The sequence below is a fragment of the Hydra vulgaris genome, chromosome 03 (genome assembly GCF_038396675.1).
Source record: "Hydra vulgaris chromosome 03, alternate assembly HydraT2T_AEP".
In the NCBI taxonomy this organism is placed as follows: Eukaryota; Metazoa; Cnidaria; class Hydrozoa; order Anthoathecata; family Hydridae; genus Hydra; species Hydra vulgaris.
The window spans coordinates 24,430,001-24,449,453 of record NC_088922.1 but is presented as its reverse complement, the minus strand read 5'-3'; the positions used below and the strand labels follow the sequence as shown (position 1 = coordinate 24,449,453).

The following is a 19,453-nucleotide window of genomic DNA, read 5'->3' as shown; positions in this document are numbered from 1 at the left end:
TAATGAAAGCAACATCTAGCAGCCAAATCCTAATTTTAACAACAAATGCAAAGATTACACTAAAGTACTGGTCTTTTAATGCTAAAAATTTAAAGCCCGCAAACTCAATAAAAAAGAGTCAATCTTGTTGTTTTACTTAGGTCAACAGTATGGGTAAGTATTGCCAATAATTATAAAAAACTTACAAAAAAAAACACAACTTTTAATTGTATTAACAGATTTTGTATCATGATTTTACTATAAAATAATATTAAATAACAAAATGTCACAACTATTGACTTTAAATTGGTGATATTGCATCAATTTAGCATAATAATTGGAATGTGCTATCAAAATGTATACAGTGTGTTATTTGAACGTGTTATTCAAATGTATACAGTGTGTTATTGGGATGTGTTATGGAACCTATACAGTGTGTTATTGAAATGTGTTATTGGAATATATATATAGTATGTTATTGGAATGTATACAGCATGTTACTTCAATGTGTTATTGGAATGTATAAATGTGTTTTTGCAATGTATGATTATTATGATTAAAAGAAAGACCTTTATAAAAATACTTTTAAGCATTGTTACTTGTTTGCATTGATGCTTGATGAATGCAGTAAATAAACCTTAGAGCTATTGAAACTTCAGATTTTTATTTCAGATAATATTTTGAAGAAATCAAAAAATATTACAAAAAATTTATCAAAACAGTATTAGTAAAACTTTGTAAAATAAAAACAATAACAAATTATTTTGAAGTATATAATAAAAAGAGAATGTAAAAAAATTAGAAATTAGAAGGATTTAGAAGTTAAGAAATCACAAATAGCACACAAAAATAATTATGTACAAACTCTCTATTGAAATGTATTATTTCCTTAAATATTATTATAAAAATGAAATGATGTCAACAAAGTTTGTTATATTGAACTCAAATTAGAAATAAAACTCAGCAGTTAAAAAAATTCGAAATAAAAATAAAGAAACCAAAAAAAACCCAACTTAATTAACATATTTTAAATTTATGTAGTTATAACAGCTATTCTTGATTGTTTATTCTAAAAAACATACCGAACAACGATCTTCAATACCAGAACTTGCATTTGGATCAGCTGTAAATAAAATGAAAACATAGGTATAGAAAATTAAAACAAAAAATTATCAGTTAATCTAAAATAGTTTGGAAAAATGAACAATTTACATACATACATACATACATACAATTATAATTTGCATAATGATATCTTTTGTTTACCTTAAAGGTAAACAAAAGATATCATTATGTAAATAATACTTATTCATTACTTATTTACTTTTTAGACTTATACTAAAAAATTTGCTTTACTCAAGTACTTGCATCACTCAAATGAAAGAAAAAACATGCTGCTAATTTTAAATGATTTCGATTTAATTTATTTTAGTCTGAAACTTAAAAAGTCATTTTTTTTAAATTGCTTAACTTTAAAAAATTGACTTTTTAAAATTTAGCTACTTTTAAAAAATGGACAAAGTTATTAATTGCTTATTCTTTTGAAGTGTTGTGTCATGCCTTTTTGTATGGATTGAGTTTTAAATTGAAAGTTCACATATTTCATATACACCATTTTATATGGGTTCATACTGTTTTACGTAAGCATTTGCTTAGAACAGAATAAGAATTATAGGGAAGTTTTCAGTTTGATTTAACACAGATTTTTTGGAACAATATACAAAGACTGAAAAAAATAAAAAAAATTCTACAAAGAGAACTATTTGCTATAAAAATTAACACTGTTAAAAAAACCATTGCACTTACCAGATAAAACTGTTCAAGCTTTTGATATAGTTTGTTCTCTTGTAATATATAAGGATTTGAAAAATGATTTTTAGCTACCAAGAGTTTTGTCTTTGAATCAAAAATATATTAAAAAAAAAAACTTTAAAAACAACATTTTAAAAATGGACTAATAAGTAAAAAATAAACTATTTTACGGTACCCAAGGACTTTGTATACATACACAACCTGAAAAATCCATTAAAGCCAATGACTGAAAATGTTGGGGGCCAATAGGAACGAGTTGTACTTAGTTGCCCAACATTTTTAGTCATTGGCTGTAATATATTTCAGGATATTTCAGGTTGTGTATGTACACAAAGTCTTAAGGTCCTGTGTTTATTTTTTACTTATTAGTCCATTTTTATAATGTTGTTTTTAAAAAGTTTTCTTTTTTTATATTCAACAGCAATTCAATTTATTTACGCTTAAAGTTTTTTGTTTATTGTTTGTTTTAATTACTTTTCTTAACAATTTCTTTTATTTACGCTAAGCTAAATTCTGTTTTGCGTTGTTTGTTTTAATTACTTCTTTTAATAATTTCTTTTATTATTACCACTGACACCAAAAAAATAACAAAATAAACAAGCAAACAAACCGACAAAAAAGTAAGTTAAATAAAATGTTGTAAAAAATTGATCTCAAGAGCAATTAACTTGATATATCATTAAATACATTTTTATATCTTTATTCAATATATTAGATGACAGGCAAAGACTTTTTTGTTTTGTTTTTTAATTAATATTATTCAGTTCCCTTAGGCAGAGACAACTACAGCCGATGTTGTGCTTAAAATCCGCTCTTAACTCTCATAAACAAACCTTGATAAATAAAGCGGTTCCGCAGAGAAAGAAGTTGAGAACAGTACAACCAGAGACATGGGTTGGATCAAACTCAGAACTTATGAAGCGAGGGCTCTACCACTACACCAATACCACATTATATGCATTATAATAATCATTGGAGCATACACTAAAGTCGCTGTTGCTAACAATGACCCAGAGAATCTTGCCAGAAAACATCTTGCTGTAATAAAATGCTTTTTTCCATAACCTTTTTGCAGAGATATCTGCATGCAGAACATTTATTATCAATATATCTAATTTAGATTTAGGGTTCCAATAGAGCATAGTTACTAATAATACATTCAATAATATAAGTAACTACAATATAACAACAAAGTTACTACAAAATATTTTTTTCTATAAATTGAATTTTTTTTTAGATTTAGTAACTCTTCTTGATGATCCAGCAATGGTTAAACTTCAAGTTGATATATATATATATATATATATATATATATATATATATATATATAATATGTATATATATATATAAATATATATAATATATATATATAATATAAAAAATATTCTATCTGTAATATGGGTATAATCCTGTTACCAATAAATTTTTTTTACAAAAGTTCTTTTCGAAGTGATGGCAATGTGTTGCTTTCATGTTATATGAGTGATATTTAAAGGAAGATTTAGTTTATTTTTTTGTATTCATGAAGGAATAATTGATTATGCATAATACAATAATAATAATAACATTTCACCGGCATTATTTAACAACTTTTTAAATGTCCATTTTAATGGACATTAATTAATTGAGGAAATTTTTTGCTTCTTTTTTACTGTGTTGTTATTTATAATAGTAACAAGAATAAATGTTGTCTTCACTTATTTGAATTCAAAATTCATATAAAAGCACATATACATATAAAAGCACAAATGAAAATTTCATGTAGAAAAGCATTTTTGGATTTTGTCCACTTTGATAGAAATTCAAAAAAAAAGACTATTTTTTTGTGGTTTGTAAATCATTTTATGGCTGTAAAAAGAAAGCATTCATGAGTGTTAACAAAGGAAATATGCTTTTTTTACTGTTTCGTGCAAAATAAAGATCAAAAAAGTGGTTCACCAAACTGTTTTTCATCTGTTAGCTTGGCAGCAACCCATATTTGCAACCCAGCAGGAACAAACCAATTGTTGAGTTTTTAGCTTGATGTATTTATCTCTGATAAATAGAGTCATCTTAATAAAAATCTATTTAAAAAATGTAGGACCATCAGTTATTAAAAATATAAGACCGTCAGTTATTAAAAACGTAGGACAGGATTATTTGACAGGAGTTTGAAAATGTGTCTACATTAAGACAAATGGATATGTATTTATACTTTCAGAATCATAAAAAGATACTGTTTATAAAGTAGTGGATGCTTACATAACAGGACTGTGTGTTTCAAAACAAAGAAAATCTTTTACAAAACTGGATGATATAATGAAAAAGGAGAGGACACAGAACTTCTCAATTAAACTCAACAGAATTGAATTAAATGGCACCTCCAATTGTTTTATCACTCTAAAAGACCGCTAGTTTTTTAAACAACCCTACAGTTCAGCTATGAAATCCTGCAAAAACGAAGTAGGAAGAATTATACTTAGAAGTAGTTATTCTATCAAAAATAAATAGTGATCTTAGAAAAAAAGTTTACACCAATCAATAGTTAAACTCACAGAAAGTTATAGATTGGTTTCAGAGCATTAAAGAAAAACATCTACACAAATTTTTAATTTTTAATTTTTATCCTTCAATTAATGAAATTTTACTGAACAACGCTATAGCCTTTGCTGAAAAATACTTAATTATAAAACAAGATGAATAAAAGTTAATACATCATGCCAGGAAATTATTATTATTTAACAATGGTGAAGCCTGGATTTAAAAAAGTGGAGGTTTATTTGATGTCACCATGGGAGCCTTTGATGGCGCAGTTTGTGAGTTAGTTGGAATATTTATCTTGTTTCAATAATCGCAGTCTTACAATAAAGATGAATTCGGATTGTATAGAGATATTGGTCTAGCAGAGTTTAAGAACTGGAGTGGCCATCAAATGAAAAAAATTAAAAAGCAATTTGTGAAAATTTTTAAAAATAATGATCTTCTTATATCCATCAGCTGTAATTTTAAATTTGTTAACTATCTGGACTTAACGTTAAATCTTAACGACAGTTCTATTCAACCGTACTGGTAATTCCATCAGTTATATAAATGCTGACTCAACCACCCTCTTAGCATACTAAAAAGTCTTCCTCAAACTATCGAACTAAGATTGTCAACCAATTCTAGTAAAAATACTTTTAAAAAAGCCATTCCTCCTAATCAAGATGCCTTATTTAAATCAGGTTTTATTTGCGAATTCGCTTACCATTCAAATAAAAAACCGATCCCATTCAAAAATCACAAGCGAAACATAATTGGTGCAACCCACCATTTAGTACCAATGTTGCAACAAAAATAGGCAATTGTTTTTAGAACATGGTAAACCTGCATTTTCAGGATATTATATAGCCAAGGTAAAGATGAGGGTAAAACATGCAACTGTGTCAACAAATCCATCTGCCCCATGAACAATCAATAAGTGACCAAGAACATCATTTATCAAGCCACCGTGTCATCAAATAAACCTTACTACAAAGAAAAAAGTATACTTTGGCTTATGTGAAACTCCATTCAAATCTTGTTATGCTAATCACCTAAAATCTTTTAACATTAATAAATATAAAAATGATACCGAGTTGTCTAAAGAAATTTTGGTCATAAAACACAAAATGTTTAAACCCTTAATTAAGTGGAAAATAGTGAAACGTTGCAATCCTTATAATTCCTCATCAAAAATTTGCAATTTTTAATTATACAAAAAATTCCTTATTTTAACATGTATAGGTAAAAACTTGTTAAATAAACAAAATGAGTTGATTTCAAAATGCAGGCACAAGAATAAATTCCTCTTAACTTTTTTTGACACCGGTAATTAGCTAATTTTTTTGGTTGTCATCAAGTATGTCTTTTAGCAACGAAAAATCCCACTACACAGTATTTCATAATTTTTAGCGTGTTTTTTTGTTTTTGATTTTGTATTCAATGGCTGATGATTGCTGTATAGGCATGAAACTTAAAGTACCATAGAAAAAGTCGTTTTTTCTTCGATAATATATATATATATATATATATATATATATATATATATATATATATATATATATATATATATATATATATATATACATATATATATATATATATATATACATATACATATGCATACACATATATATATATATATATATATATATATATATATATATATATATATATATATATATATATATATACAGTATCGGTCAAAACGAGTGCAACCAAATAATGCTAATTTAGTTTCTTTATATAAAAGTCCAGCATTTTTTCATTTTAGAGAAATAACTATGTAACTGTTTAGAGACAAAGTTCTTCAAGTTTTATTCATCACAAAGTTCATTACTTGTACATGAAAATTATTAAATTAATCAAAAGTATTAAAAAAAGTTGATTTCTTTCTGGACAAAACAAGTGCAACTCAACAAAATGTTGACCAAGCGCTATTTCGCTATCAATATTTCGTGGCGAATCCTTTGTTGTCGATCACAGCCTTGCATCTTCGAGGCATAGATTCGATCAGGTGATCAATGAAACTTTGTGGAATCACTGTTCAGGCCTTTTGGATTTGTTCAAACAGTTGATCCTTATTACAAACACCTTCATGATTAATTCTGCGGTTGACAATCTCCCACAGGTTCTCGATAGGGTTTAGATCCGGAGATTGAGGCGGCCAATCCATCACTGATAGGTGGTTGTTTTTAAACCACTGCTTGACTACTTTTGCAGTGTGTTTCGGATCGTTGTCTTGCAGAAAAACCCATTTAATTGGGATATTCCATTCAGCATGAGGTAACATAACATCTATCAGGATATTTTTATACATGAAACGGTCCATTATTCCATCGTTTCAATGTATTGGACATAGACCGTTAGCAGAAAAACACCCTCAGACCATTACATTGCCTCCACCATGCTTCACGGTCTTATGGCAGTAACATAAATCAAGGCATTTTCCAGCTGGTCAACATACACGGCAAATGCCATCGCTCCCAATGATGTTGAACTTCGATTCATCACTGAACAGGACAGTTTGCCATTTCTGCACATTCCAGTTAATATAAGATGTAGAAAACAAGAGTCTTTTCTTCTGGTCTTTTAGTGAAATCAGCGGTTTGTTTGCAGGGCGTCGAGAAAACAATCCGGCTTTAACAGCACATTGTTTGATTATTCGCTCTGATACAGGCAGCTCTAATTGCTTTTGTATCTCGGCTGATGATATCCAGGGATCCTTCTTGACGGATCTGACGATCATAGAATCCTCTCTAGAAGTGGTGGAGTGCGTTCTTCCACCTTTGTTATCTGCTGCCAACTTCCCCATAGAACAATATTTGGAACTTAGTCTTGATACGGTTCATTTTTTCACGCAATATGTATCACAAATACTTTTTTGTGACATTCCACTTATGTAATCGCCAATAATTTTCTTTCTTAGTTCTAATTCAAGACTGTCAGAGCCATTTTTGCACTTGAAGTCATAAAAATAATAAAAATAAATAATCACGCTTCTCATGGCTTACGGTGTTACATTTACCTTGTGATGATGCAATAATGCTCTGTGGAATACAACGTCTTGGTTGGATGTGGACTGTATTGATGTAATGAAACACTTGTTGTATTTCACTTCTTGTATTGATGTTCTTCGATAAAACACTTTGATAAAACTCACTTCGATTAACTGTCATGATAATACTGACTGATTGACTTCCATATGTCGATTTACATGTCTCTTATATAACGGGTGATGCGGAATTTATCGGACAAATCCTAATTTCATTATTTGAGCATAATAATTAGTTTTTGTGGCTTATCTTTGATTTTATCACAAAAACTGATTATTACATGAGCATAATAATCTGTTTTTGTATTAAAAATGAGGTTAAATGCAGCCGAACGAGAATCTTTTCGAAAGCGACTAAAAAAAATGTTTTTTGTAAATAAACCTATTATATTAAAAAAAAAAATCGTAAATCATTTTGAAACGGAAGGATTTGCTCGAAGTACAATATATGATAACCTAAAAAGACCGGAAACTGTTCAATCGTTTTCTGATAGAAAGCACCCTGGTCGTCCGACATCCTGGACTAGAGAAAAGAAAGCTGAATTAACGAGACTTGTCAACAATCGAAAAGGGGTCAGTCAGAGAAAAATAGGTATTAAATTCGGTGTAAATCAATCGACAATTGGTCGTCAGTTAAAAAAAATGAATATTAAATATAGAAAACGTGAAAAGACTCCAAAATACACTATAGAACAACAAATAAAGGCAAAGAAAAGAAGCAGGAAACTAGTTAACCAACTCTATAACACAAAATCGCTTCTAGTCATCGATGACGAAAAATACTTTTGTTTTGCAGGGGACAACATGCCTGGACATTCTGGATACTACACAAACAACAAAAAGACATGCCCTGAAAGTGTTCGTTTTATAGGAAAATAGAAATTTCCAAAAAAATCATTAATGTGGATAGCCATATCTGACCGTGGTATGCCCGAGCCATTGTTTCGCACTTCCAAGGCTGTAGCGATCAATTCATCAATCTATATTAATGAATGTTTAGAAAAACGACTTGAAACTATACTAATGAATGTTTAGAAAAACGATGGAGACTTTAACTATTTATTTTGGCCAGATTTAGCAAGCTCTCATTATTCTAAAGATTCTCTAAATTGGATGGACCAATATTTCTATTACGTTGATAAAGAATCCAATCCCCCAAATGTACCTCAAGCACCACCAATTGAAAATTTTTGGGGACATTTGGCACACAAGGTTTACGAGGGAGATTGGCAAGCTTCAACAGAGCAAGTTTTGATTGATCGCATTAAACTAAAACTACAAGAAATTGATTTAAACTTTTTACAGTCGCATATGAAAGGCGTCAGAGCAAAATTGAGATCAATTGCAGATGGTGGTGTTTTTTCATATAAAAAATAACATATTTTTATTAAAAGATAAATGCTTTATTTAGAAAAAGTATAATAGTAGTTTGTTTTTTTATTTATAAATAAGTTATTGACGTTTTTATTTTGTCCGAAGATTTGCTCTGGAAGATTATAGATGCTTCTTTTCGATGCTTCTGGATACATCTGGATGCTTCCAGATGCTTCTTCTGGAAACTTCTGGAAGCTTCTGCATGCTTCTGGAAACTTCTGGAAACTTCTGGATACTTCCTTTAATTATTAAAAAACTTCGGTGACGTTGACACAGACAAGACTTAAGAAAATGAAACAAACCAAAAAAGTTGCACTTGTTTTGTCCGCTGCAAAATGGCACTTGTCAACGAAATTCTGCGTGTGTGATGTCACCTGTCAGCTGATTGTTCATGTCATGGAATGGTATGACTCCAGACTCCTGAACTGTTTGCTGTGGTAGTATAGTTCGTTTCGTTTTTAAGACATGTAAAATTAGGAACACTTTTTAGCATTGTTCGATGTTGGTTGCAAATGTTTTGTCCAATACTGTATATGTGTATAAATATATATATATATATATTTATATATATATATATATATATATATATATATATATATATATATATATATATATATACATATATATATTTATATATATATATATATATATATATATATATATATATATACATATATGTATATATGTGTATATATATATATACATATATGTATATATGTATATATATATATATATGTATATATGTATATATATATATACGTATATATATATATATATATATATATATATATATATATATATATATATATATATATATATATATATATATATATATATATATATATATATATATATATATAAACTATAGATTGCTGTTGACATAAAATACAGATCTTGTAATTTTTTTGTGAAGAACATAGCCACTTTGTGAAGAACATAGCCTCTGATTCGATAATAAAATTAATTGAAAACAAACAATCTGAACTGAAAAATATCAAGTTTATTTTTATGCAAGTTTTAGAAAACTTTAAATTGTAAAATAAATCATTTTTAATTAACTTTAACTGTCTAGTCTTTCAATGATCGTAGGATCAGAACTACCACCCTTAATTTCATTATGACTAATTTACGAAATAGGGTATTTTAAATACACTATTTTAAAGTTAGCTGGCTTTACTGGTGTTAGGAGCTTCGAAATCCCTTTCAAAAGAAACTAAAGAAGCTATCATCAAAAAACATTAATCGTTGAAAAAATTAACAAAAATATATCCCTATCAAAAAATTGATTCATTTCTTATAAATATAAAAAAACTAATAAAACTTACACTTATCACTAGTATTCTGCTAGATGTAATGTTTTTTTAAAGCATTTCCAAAATATTCCCATCAATGTTTTAAAGTACTGCTTACAGGAAGTAAATCCTTTTAACTGCTCCAAGTCAGGTTCAGGATCATTACAATCATCCTGCTACTGTTATCATGTAACCCAGTACTACCTGCCCATACCCTAGTGCCTTGTAGGGTTTGCTTTTTTAAAGGAAAAGGCTAGGAGAAATAAACTCTAACATCAAATTACCCTACCTTAGGGGCTCGAGGATGGTAAAGGCTAGAGGTAGTGTCTCATAAAATCTTGGCAGATGATAACTGTTAAGTTAATTAAATTATGATTAACAGATGATTAACTGTTAAGCAACAACTATTAAGTTATAAGTTACTTTAAAATAGAGAATATGTAAAAATACTAGGAAATGGTTAACTGAAGACTTGAAAAGTTGTAGGTTGTATATAAAAGAAAAACATGAAGATGGCTAACAGTTTTTTGATGTGCAAGGAAAAAAACTGGATTAATAAAAGTTTTTATAGCATGAAGGGACAGATACAGTAAAAGGATGCAACTTGTTGAATAAGAAGCTAAGTAAGAAAGAGTTTTGGTTTATCGTAACAGAGATAATAGCTCATTTGATAGTATTTGTAGAAAAAAGAACGAAATGCAACCTTGCAACAATGGGAGAGTGGTTCAAGCTTGGCAGATAAAGCAGGTCTAACTACATTTACAATGTGCTTTTAGACTTTGTCTGAGAGTAAGAGGGTTGTTATTTGTCAATATAGAAATGGCAACAATATGGCAAAAAAAATTTGCAGTAAATAAATGAGTTTTGTTGCCTAAAAAAATTGTGGATTTCAAGTCCTGAATTTGAATCCACAAGCCAATGCAAGCCTTAGGCTGTTACAGAAGAGAGATCAGATTTAAAACTGGCTGCTTGTTCTAAGCAATCAAAAAGTGAAGATTTTTTGTCACGAATAGAGAATAAAGTTGAGTCTTACCAAAAGTCTCTAGAACCTAATATCTGAGATGAGAAACAAGATTTAGTAAACAGAGAATAACAGAGCTTAACATCAGACAGGGTCTTTTTACATTAGCTTCTTGGAACAATAAAAAAAATATTTGTTTATAAGAAAGATATTCTTGTAAAAAAGATGAAAAAATTGATTACTATTTAATGAACAAACTGCTTAAGGTGGTGAAAAATGCAAAGTAGATTGAGGCTTGACTTAATATTAAAGAGAAGGAATAGAAGCTTCCAAGCTTTTATTCCAGAAGGAATAAAGATTTCCAAGATGTGCTTTATGCATACATATTATGGGTATGAACATATATGTTTACTATTTATTTAGATGCTGCAAACAATATCCTTTCATATTTATATAAACTTTTGTATTTATATGGTGTTTGCAGAATAAAAAGATAATCAAATGGATGTGTGGTGTGACTCTAACACAACAAGAAAAGGATGCATAATCTTAGACAGATGAGAAAAAATGGGGTATCGAACAACGTTTGTTAGAAAAGATTAAAGTAATTTAGGTATCAGCATGTAGAGAGGTAGCGGCTTCAGGAGAAAATGGTAGTGGTAGAAGTTAGTGATGATGACGATGATTATAATGATGATGATAATGATGATGACAATAATGATGATCATGATTATGATCATAATGGTAATGATGATTATGATGATCATGTTGATTATAACAATGTTTATATATGCATATATATATACAAAATATAACATGAATTTTGCATTAAAAAACATACTTTAGGATGTATAGTTTATGCAGCCTAAGTCACAAACTCAGCCCCAGATGTTTTATCAAACCCAGCCCCTGCCCAGGCTCCAGTCAAATATCAACTCTGGTCACTTACTAGCACTAGTTTTTAAATTGACCATGCCCTTTTGCTTTACATCTCTGCCAATATTTTAAAAGTTAAATTCCAGGACATTTCCAGGACATTCCAGGACTTTTTGTTGCATTTTTCTGGACATTTTAAATCCTATTAACTGTTATCAATTATCTTTTCATTACACTTTTTTCACATTTATTGAATAATAGAATATTATGTTAATATTAGCGTATGAAATAATTTGGCTGTCAACTAAATCGAATAATGCATTTTAAAAATTGTCTGAACAAAAATTTAAATATCATATATTGTAAAAATATATATATTAGAAATATATATATAAAAGGTAAAATTATTGGAGACATCAAATCGATGCAAGATGCCAACCTTTTTCTTGCTGACATTGATAAAATAGTTGACTGGTCGCACAAGTGGCTAATATCTTTTAAAACCGATAAATGGAGCGTTATGCATGTTGGACGCATTAACAAGTTAACACACTCATACAAAATGAAACAGTTATATGAAACTTTTTGTACATTGAAAGAAACGATAGTTAAACAAGACCTTGGGATTATTGTTTCCAATGACTTAAAGTTCAAAATTCACATAGAAACAGCAGTCTCAATTGCAAACCAATTCTAGATTTTGTGATAGAGGTTTAGTCTCCTCTCTTAAAAAAGATATTACGATGATAGAGAAACTCCAAAGACATGTAACGAAAACAATATCTGAGATAAAACATCTCCATATGAAAAAAGATTACAAAAGCTGAAACTAACATCACTTTAGGATTGCAGGAAAAGATGTAACCTAATCCAACAGTTCAATTTTTTTCACCAGATTGATGAAGTCAACTTTCATTTCCCTCAAACTCTACTAAATTCAACAACAAATTACAATTGCCTTTTTTTCAAGGTTGCATTGAATGAGAAAATTTTTTTACAAATAGAGTAACAAAACACTAGAACACTCTTTCACAGGAAGCAGTTAATACACCTTATGTACATTTCTTTAAATAATTTGTATAATTTAAAGTTTGTAATAATTAATGTTTTTGCATTTTTTTGATACAATCAATCATTATAACAAAACAAAAACAAAAAAAACAAAAAAATTAAAATATCAAAAAAGGCCCTAATATAAAACAAATTTAACTTTTTTTTTTAATTTTTTTTTTTTTTAATCCAGTAATTATTTTTATTATTATTTGTTATGAGAAATTGTCTAAATAAATATTCTTGCGCTTGCAAGATGATAAACAAAAATTTATTATTATGATTATTTTATCATTTATTTTTTTCACGCCTATAACATCTTTTTTTTTTCTTTTACTAAACATTTTTGATGAAAAAGTTAGATTAATAAAAAGTAAACTTTCTACCTGTTTTCTTAAGTTATTACATTAGTAAATAGCACTAATATAAAATGTAATTGAACTTGTCATTTCGAAAAGGACATAAGTCCAAAACTTTTAGCAATTAGTTTATAAGTTTGAATTAAAAATTTCTGTATGATTTATGTTTTTTTTATAAAAAATAAAAAATACATAAATTATATACGTTCTTTATTTATCTACTTCTATGGTTAATTTCTTTAGCAACCTAGACATTATTTTAATAAAAATCATATTTTTGTTGATTTTGAAAGGTTTTAGTAAATGGACTTGTGCCCTTTTTGAAATGACAGGTTCAATTGTCGTGCAATCTTTTCTAAGTAATAGTCATTCAAACTTCATAGATGGTTTTTATAATGTTAATTACTTCTTTTATCTTACCGCCAGTTTACGCTTTAAAACAAGGCCTGTATATTTATATATATATATATATATATATATATATATATATATATATATATATATATATATATATATATATATATATATATATATATATATATACATATATATACATATATATATATATACATATATATATATATAAATATATATATATATATATATAAATATATATATATATATATATATATATATATATATATATATATATATATATATATATATATATATATATATATATATATATATATATATATATATATATATATACAGTATTGGACAAAACATTTCCAACCAACATCGAACAATGCTAAAAAGTGCTCCTAATTTTACATGTCTTAAAAACAAAACGAACTATACTACCACAGCAATCAGTTCAGGAGTCTGGAGTCATGCCATGACATGAGCAATCAACTGACAGGTGACAGCACACAGGCAGAATTTCGTTGACAAGTGCCATTTTGCAGCAGACAAAACAAGTGCAACTTTTTAGGTTTGTTTTATTTTCTTAAGTCTGGTCCGTGTCAACGTCGGTTTTTTAATAATTAAAGGAAGTATCCAGAAGTTTCCAGAAGTTTCCAGAAGCATGCAGAAGCTTCCAGAAGAAGCATCTAGAAGCATCTGGAAGCATCCAGTAGCATCCAGAAATATCCAGAAACATTCAGAAGTATCAAGACGCATCCAGAAGCATTGAAAAGAAGCATCTAGAATCTTCCAGAACAGGTTCACACAGGTTCATTTTACTATATAAAAGACATGTAAATCGACATATAATTCAGTCAGTATATGGAAGTCAATCAGTCAGTATTATAAAGACAGTTTATCGAAGTGAGTTTTATCAAAGTGTTTTATCGAAGAACATCAATACAAGAAGTGAAATACAACAAGTGTTTCATTACATCAATACAGTCCACATCCAACCAAGGCGTTGTGTTCCACAGAGCATTATTGTATCATCACAAGGTAAATGTAACATGGTAAGCCTTGAGAAGCGTGATTATTTATTTTTATTATTTTTATGACTTCAACTGCAAAAATGGCTCTGACAGTCTTGAATTAGAACTAAGAAAGAAAATTATTGGCGATTACATAAGTGGAATGTCACAAAAAAGTATTTGTGATAAATATCGCAAGAAAAAATGGATCATATCAAGACTATGTTCCAAATATCGTTCTACGGAGAAGATGGCAGCAGATAACAAAGGTAGAAGATCGCGTTCCACCACTTCTAGAGAGGATTCTATGATCGTCAGATCCGTCAAGAAGGATCCCTGGATATCATCAGTCGAGATACAAAAGCAATTAGAGCTGCCTGTATCGGACCAAACAATCAGACAACATGCTGTTGAAGCCGGGTTGTTTTCTTGACGCCATGCAAAGAAACCGCTGATTTCACTAAAAAACCAGAAGAAAAGACTCCTGTTTGCTACATCTCATATTGACTGGAATGTGCAGAAATGGCAAACTGTACTGTTCAGTGATGAATCGAAGTGCAACATCATTTAAAGTGATGGCGTTTGCCGTGTACATCGACCGGCCGGAAAACGCCTAGATTTACATTACTGCCATAAGACCGTGAGGTATGGTGGAGGCAATGTAATGGGCTAGGGGTGTTTTTCTCCTAACGGTCTAGGTCCAATACATCGAAACGATGGAATAATAGACCATTTCATATATAAAAATGTCCTGAAAGATGTTATGTTACCTCATGCTGAATGGAATATGCCAATAAAATGGGTTTTTCAGCAAGACAACGATCCGAAACACACTGCAAAAGTAGTCAAGCAGTGGTTTCAAGACAACCACCTATCGGTGATGGATTGGCCACCTCAATCTCCGGATCTCAACCCTATCGAGAACCTGTGGGAGATCGTCAACCGCAGAATTAATCGTGAAGGTGTTCGTAATAAGGATCAACTGTTTGAACAAATCCAAAAGGCCTGGGCAGCAATCCCACAAAGTTTTATTGATCACCTGATTGAATCTATGCCTCGAAGATGCAAGGCTGTGATCGACAACAACGGATTTGCAACGAAATATTGCTAGCAAAATAGAGCTTGGTCAACATTTTGTCAAGTTGCACTTGTTTTGTCCAGAAGGAAATCAACTTTTTTTAATACTTTTGAATAATTTATTAATTTTAGTGTACAAATAAAAAACTTGAAGAACTTTGTCTCTCAACAGTTACATAGTTATTTCTCTAAATTGAAAAAATGCAGCACTTTTATATAAAGAAACTAAGTTAGCATTATTTGGTTGCACTCGTTTTGTCTGATACTGTATATATATATATATATATATATATATATATATATATATATATATATATATATATATATATATATATATATATATATATTTATATATATATATATATATATATATATAATATAAATTAATATGTATATATATATAAAAAATATATATATAATAAAAATATATATGGATATAATATATATCCACATATATATATATATATATATATATATATATATATATATATATATATATATATATATATATATATATATATATATATATATATATATATATATATAATTATTGTTTTATAAAAAGCAGAGATAAAAAAATTATATTTTTACGGCTGCCACAAGGCCCTTATACATCAAACAGGTTCCTAATATTATAAAAAAAAAAGTTTTTTAAAAGTATATCATGTTGGGGCTCAAATGAAGCAAAATTATGTAAAAATTTCAAAAATAATTATTGTTTTATAAAAAGCAGAGATAAAAAAATTATAATTAAAAAAATCTTGTTAAATTCCCTTTTTTTGTTATAAATTAAAAAATATCATTTTTTATTTACTAAAATCTAAAATAATAATATATTTATAAAATGATTCATATTTTTGAAATTTTTATATATTTTTGCATCATTTGAGACCCAACATGACATACTTTTGAAAAACTTTTTTTTTATAATATTAGGAACCTGTTTGATGTATAAGGGCCTTGTGGCAGCCGTAAAAATATTTTTTATTCAAAAATTTTTTAAATCCAGTATTATTTTATTATATAAAACACATTTAGGGGTTGTCTGCTCTCATTTTTACAATATGTTTTTTTTATAACCACACAAATATATATATATATATATATATATATATATATATATATATATATATATATATATAAATTCAACAAGACCTTATATACATATATATATATATATATATATATATATATATATATATATATATATATATATATATATATACATATATCTATAAATATGTATATATATAGATCTATAGTTTGTTGGCTTTGGGAAGAGCGGAAGGAAAAAAGTGATTCTTACGCCAACACATACGTCACTTTTAATTACTTTTAACTTTCGTCCAACATTTCCGTGTTGGACGAAAGTAAAAACCATTAATTTAATTACAAATTAATCGTTTTTTAAAAAAACCACAAAAACGCAAATTTAATTGACCAGAATGTTTTTAAAAACATTCTGAATGTTTTTAAAACATTTTGAATGTTTTTAACAATATAAACAATGTTTTTATTTTAATTTTTTTTAATAAAAAGTTTTTATTTTTATTTTTTTTAATAAAATGTTTTTATTTTTATTTTTTTTACTGTAAATCATGCGCGGAGTGTTGCTACATCGACTATCTTATAGCCTGACTCGCAAGGGAGTGCTGCTACATCGACTGACAAATAGCCTGACTCGCAAGGGAGTGCTGCTACATCGACTGACAAATAGCCTGACCCGCAAGGGAGTGCTGCTACATCGACTGAGGGTTTGGTTGGGGCAGGCAATCTATCATTATTAAAAAAAAAATTCCGGTCTTGCATTTTAATTTTTACTTTTTGTCAACAAAATATGGAAAAAACTTTCGGACAACATCTAAGGGTTCTATATATATATATTTATATATATATATATATATATATATATATATATATATATATATATATATATATATAATATATATATATATATATATATATATATATATATATATATATCTATATATATCAGGCCTTGTTACGAGATTTCGCTGCATAGCGAAAACGCGTAGCGCATTTCTAAGTAACTCAACTCAGCAAATATATTTTGCATCGTTAGAAGTTATATTGCGTCACTAGCGTCTTTTCAAGTACCGCATTGTAATTAAAGTTATTTTATTAAGGCGTTAAAAATCATACAAACAGTTTGTTTTTTTCTCACTATAACAAAAGTTACAAATAAAATCTAAGTTCTTATTAAAAAAATCATTTTTATTATTTTTTTCAAATATGAACTAAATTTTATTTTGAAAAAAATATTTTTTTCATGAAACGTAAAATATTTGTTTATTTTCTTATGATTTTATATTTGGTTTTTGGTTATTTTATTAACTGTTAATACATTTTTAACTGTTAATACATTATTTAATTTGTGAACTCTTTTTAATAATGTTTTTAAACAATAAAGTTTTTTTTTGTTATTTATCCAGTTACCGATAACATGTTCGTGATCATAATTTATTTTCATAAATTAAATGAAAGTCATTAAAACTCTACGTTATTGAATTAACAATAAACAATATATCTTATTAATAAAATATTTACATCAAAATAAATCGTGCATTTTTTAAACTTATTATGACTAAAAATAATTTTTATATTTAAAAGGAATTTATATATTTAATTCCTTAAGATAAAACTTAAAACACTTTTTTTTTTTTAACTAATTTTTAATAACAAAAAAAAAATTATGAAACAAACTGTTTCTTTAACAAAAAAATCTATTATTTTACAATTGCGGTTAAATGCTTTTACTTACGACTTTATTTCTTCTGAATAAACGTCACGTTAACGGTAATCAAAAGATAATTTAAATATTCTAAAAGATATAAGTTTTTGCGTAGCGCAAAACTGCTGAACGCGTAGGCAAATCGCCTTTTCGCAAGCAAAATGCGAGCTGCGTAGCGCTTCTTAACAAGGCCTGATATATATATATATATATATATATATATATATATATATATATATATATATAAACACAAAAATATTATATATAAATATATATATATATATATATAAATTCAACAATAATTTATATACATACATATATATATATATATATATATATATATATATATATATATATATATATATATATATATATATATATATATAATATATATATATATATATATATATATATATATATATAATATAAATTAATATGTATATATATATAAAAAATATATATCGATATAATATATATATCCACATATATATATATATATATACATATATATATATATATATATATATATATATATATATATATATATATATATATATATATATATATATATATATATATATATATATATATATATAAATTCAACAATAACCTCAAGACAGATTGTTGAAAAATCTTAATTTAAATGTTTTCAGTTGAACTGTACAGAGAAGACTTAATTCAAGTGGTTTAATAAATGGTCTTCAGAAAAGTAAACCCCTTATTAGTGGTATAAACAAAAAAAAATGTTTAGCATTTGCAAAACTGCATATTAACAAGGGTGAGGCATTTTGGAACTCAGTGTTATGGTCCAATGAGAGTAAATTTCAAATATTTGGTTTTAAAAAACAACAAAGAGTTTGGTACAGACCTCGTGGTGCACTCTTAGAAAGAAATCTTTGAAAAACTGTCAAGCATGGAGGTGGCTCAATTATGGTTTGGATATGCTTTGCTTCAAATGGAAAGACTGGTGAATGTTGAAGGTATAATGACC

The 19,453-nt window shown here is 27.5% G+C and overlaps 1 protein-coding gene across 1 annotated transcript in view; it reads right to left on the bottom strand.

The window, feature by feature from the left end:
- Positions 1–19,453, bottom strand: part of LOC101240745 (leucine-rich repeat serine/threonine-protein kinase 1) — a 228,046-nt gene that overhangs the window by 185,072 nt on the left and 23,521 nt on the right. The window contains exon 2 of the mRNA XM_065792720.1: positions 1,062–1,102. Coding sequence (XP_065648792.1) covers positions 1,062–1,102 — 41 coding nt within the window. The remainder of the gene's footprint in view (positions 1–1,061; positions 1,103–19,453) is intronic.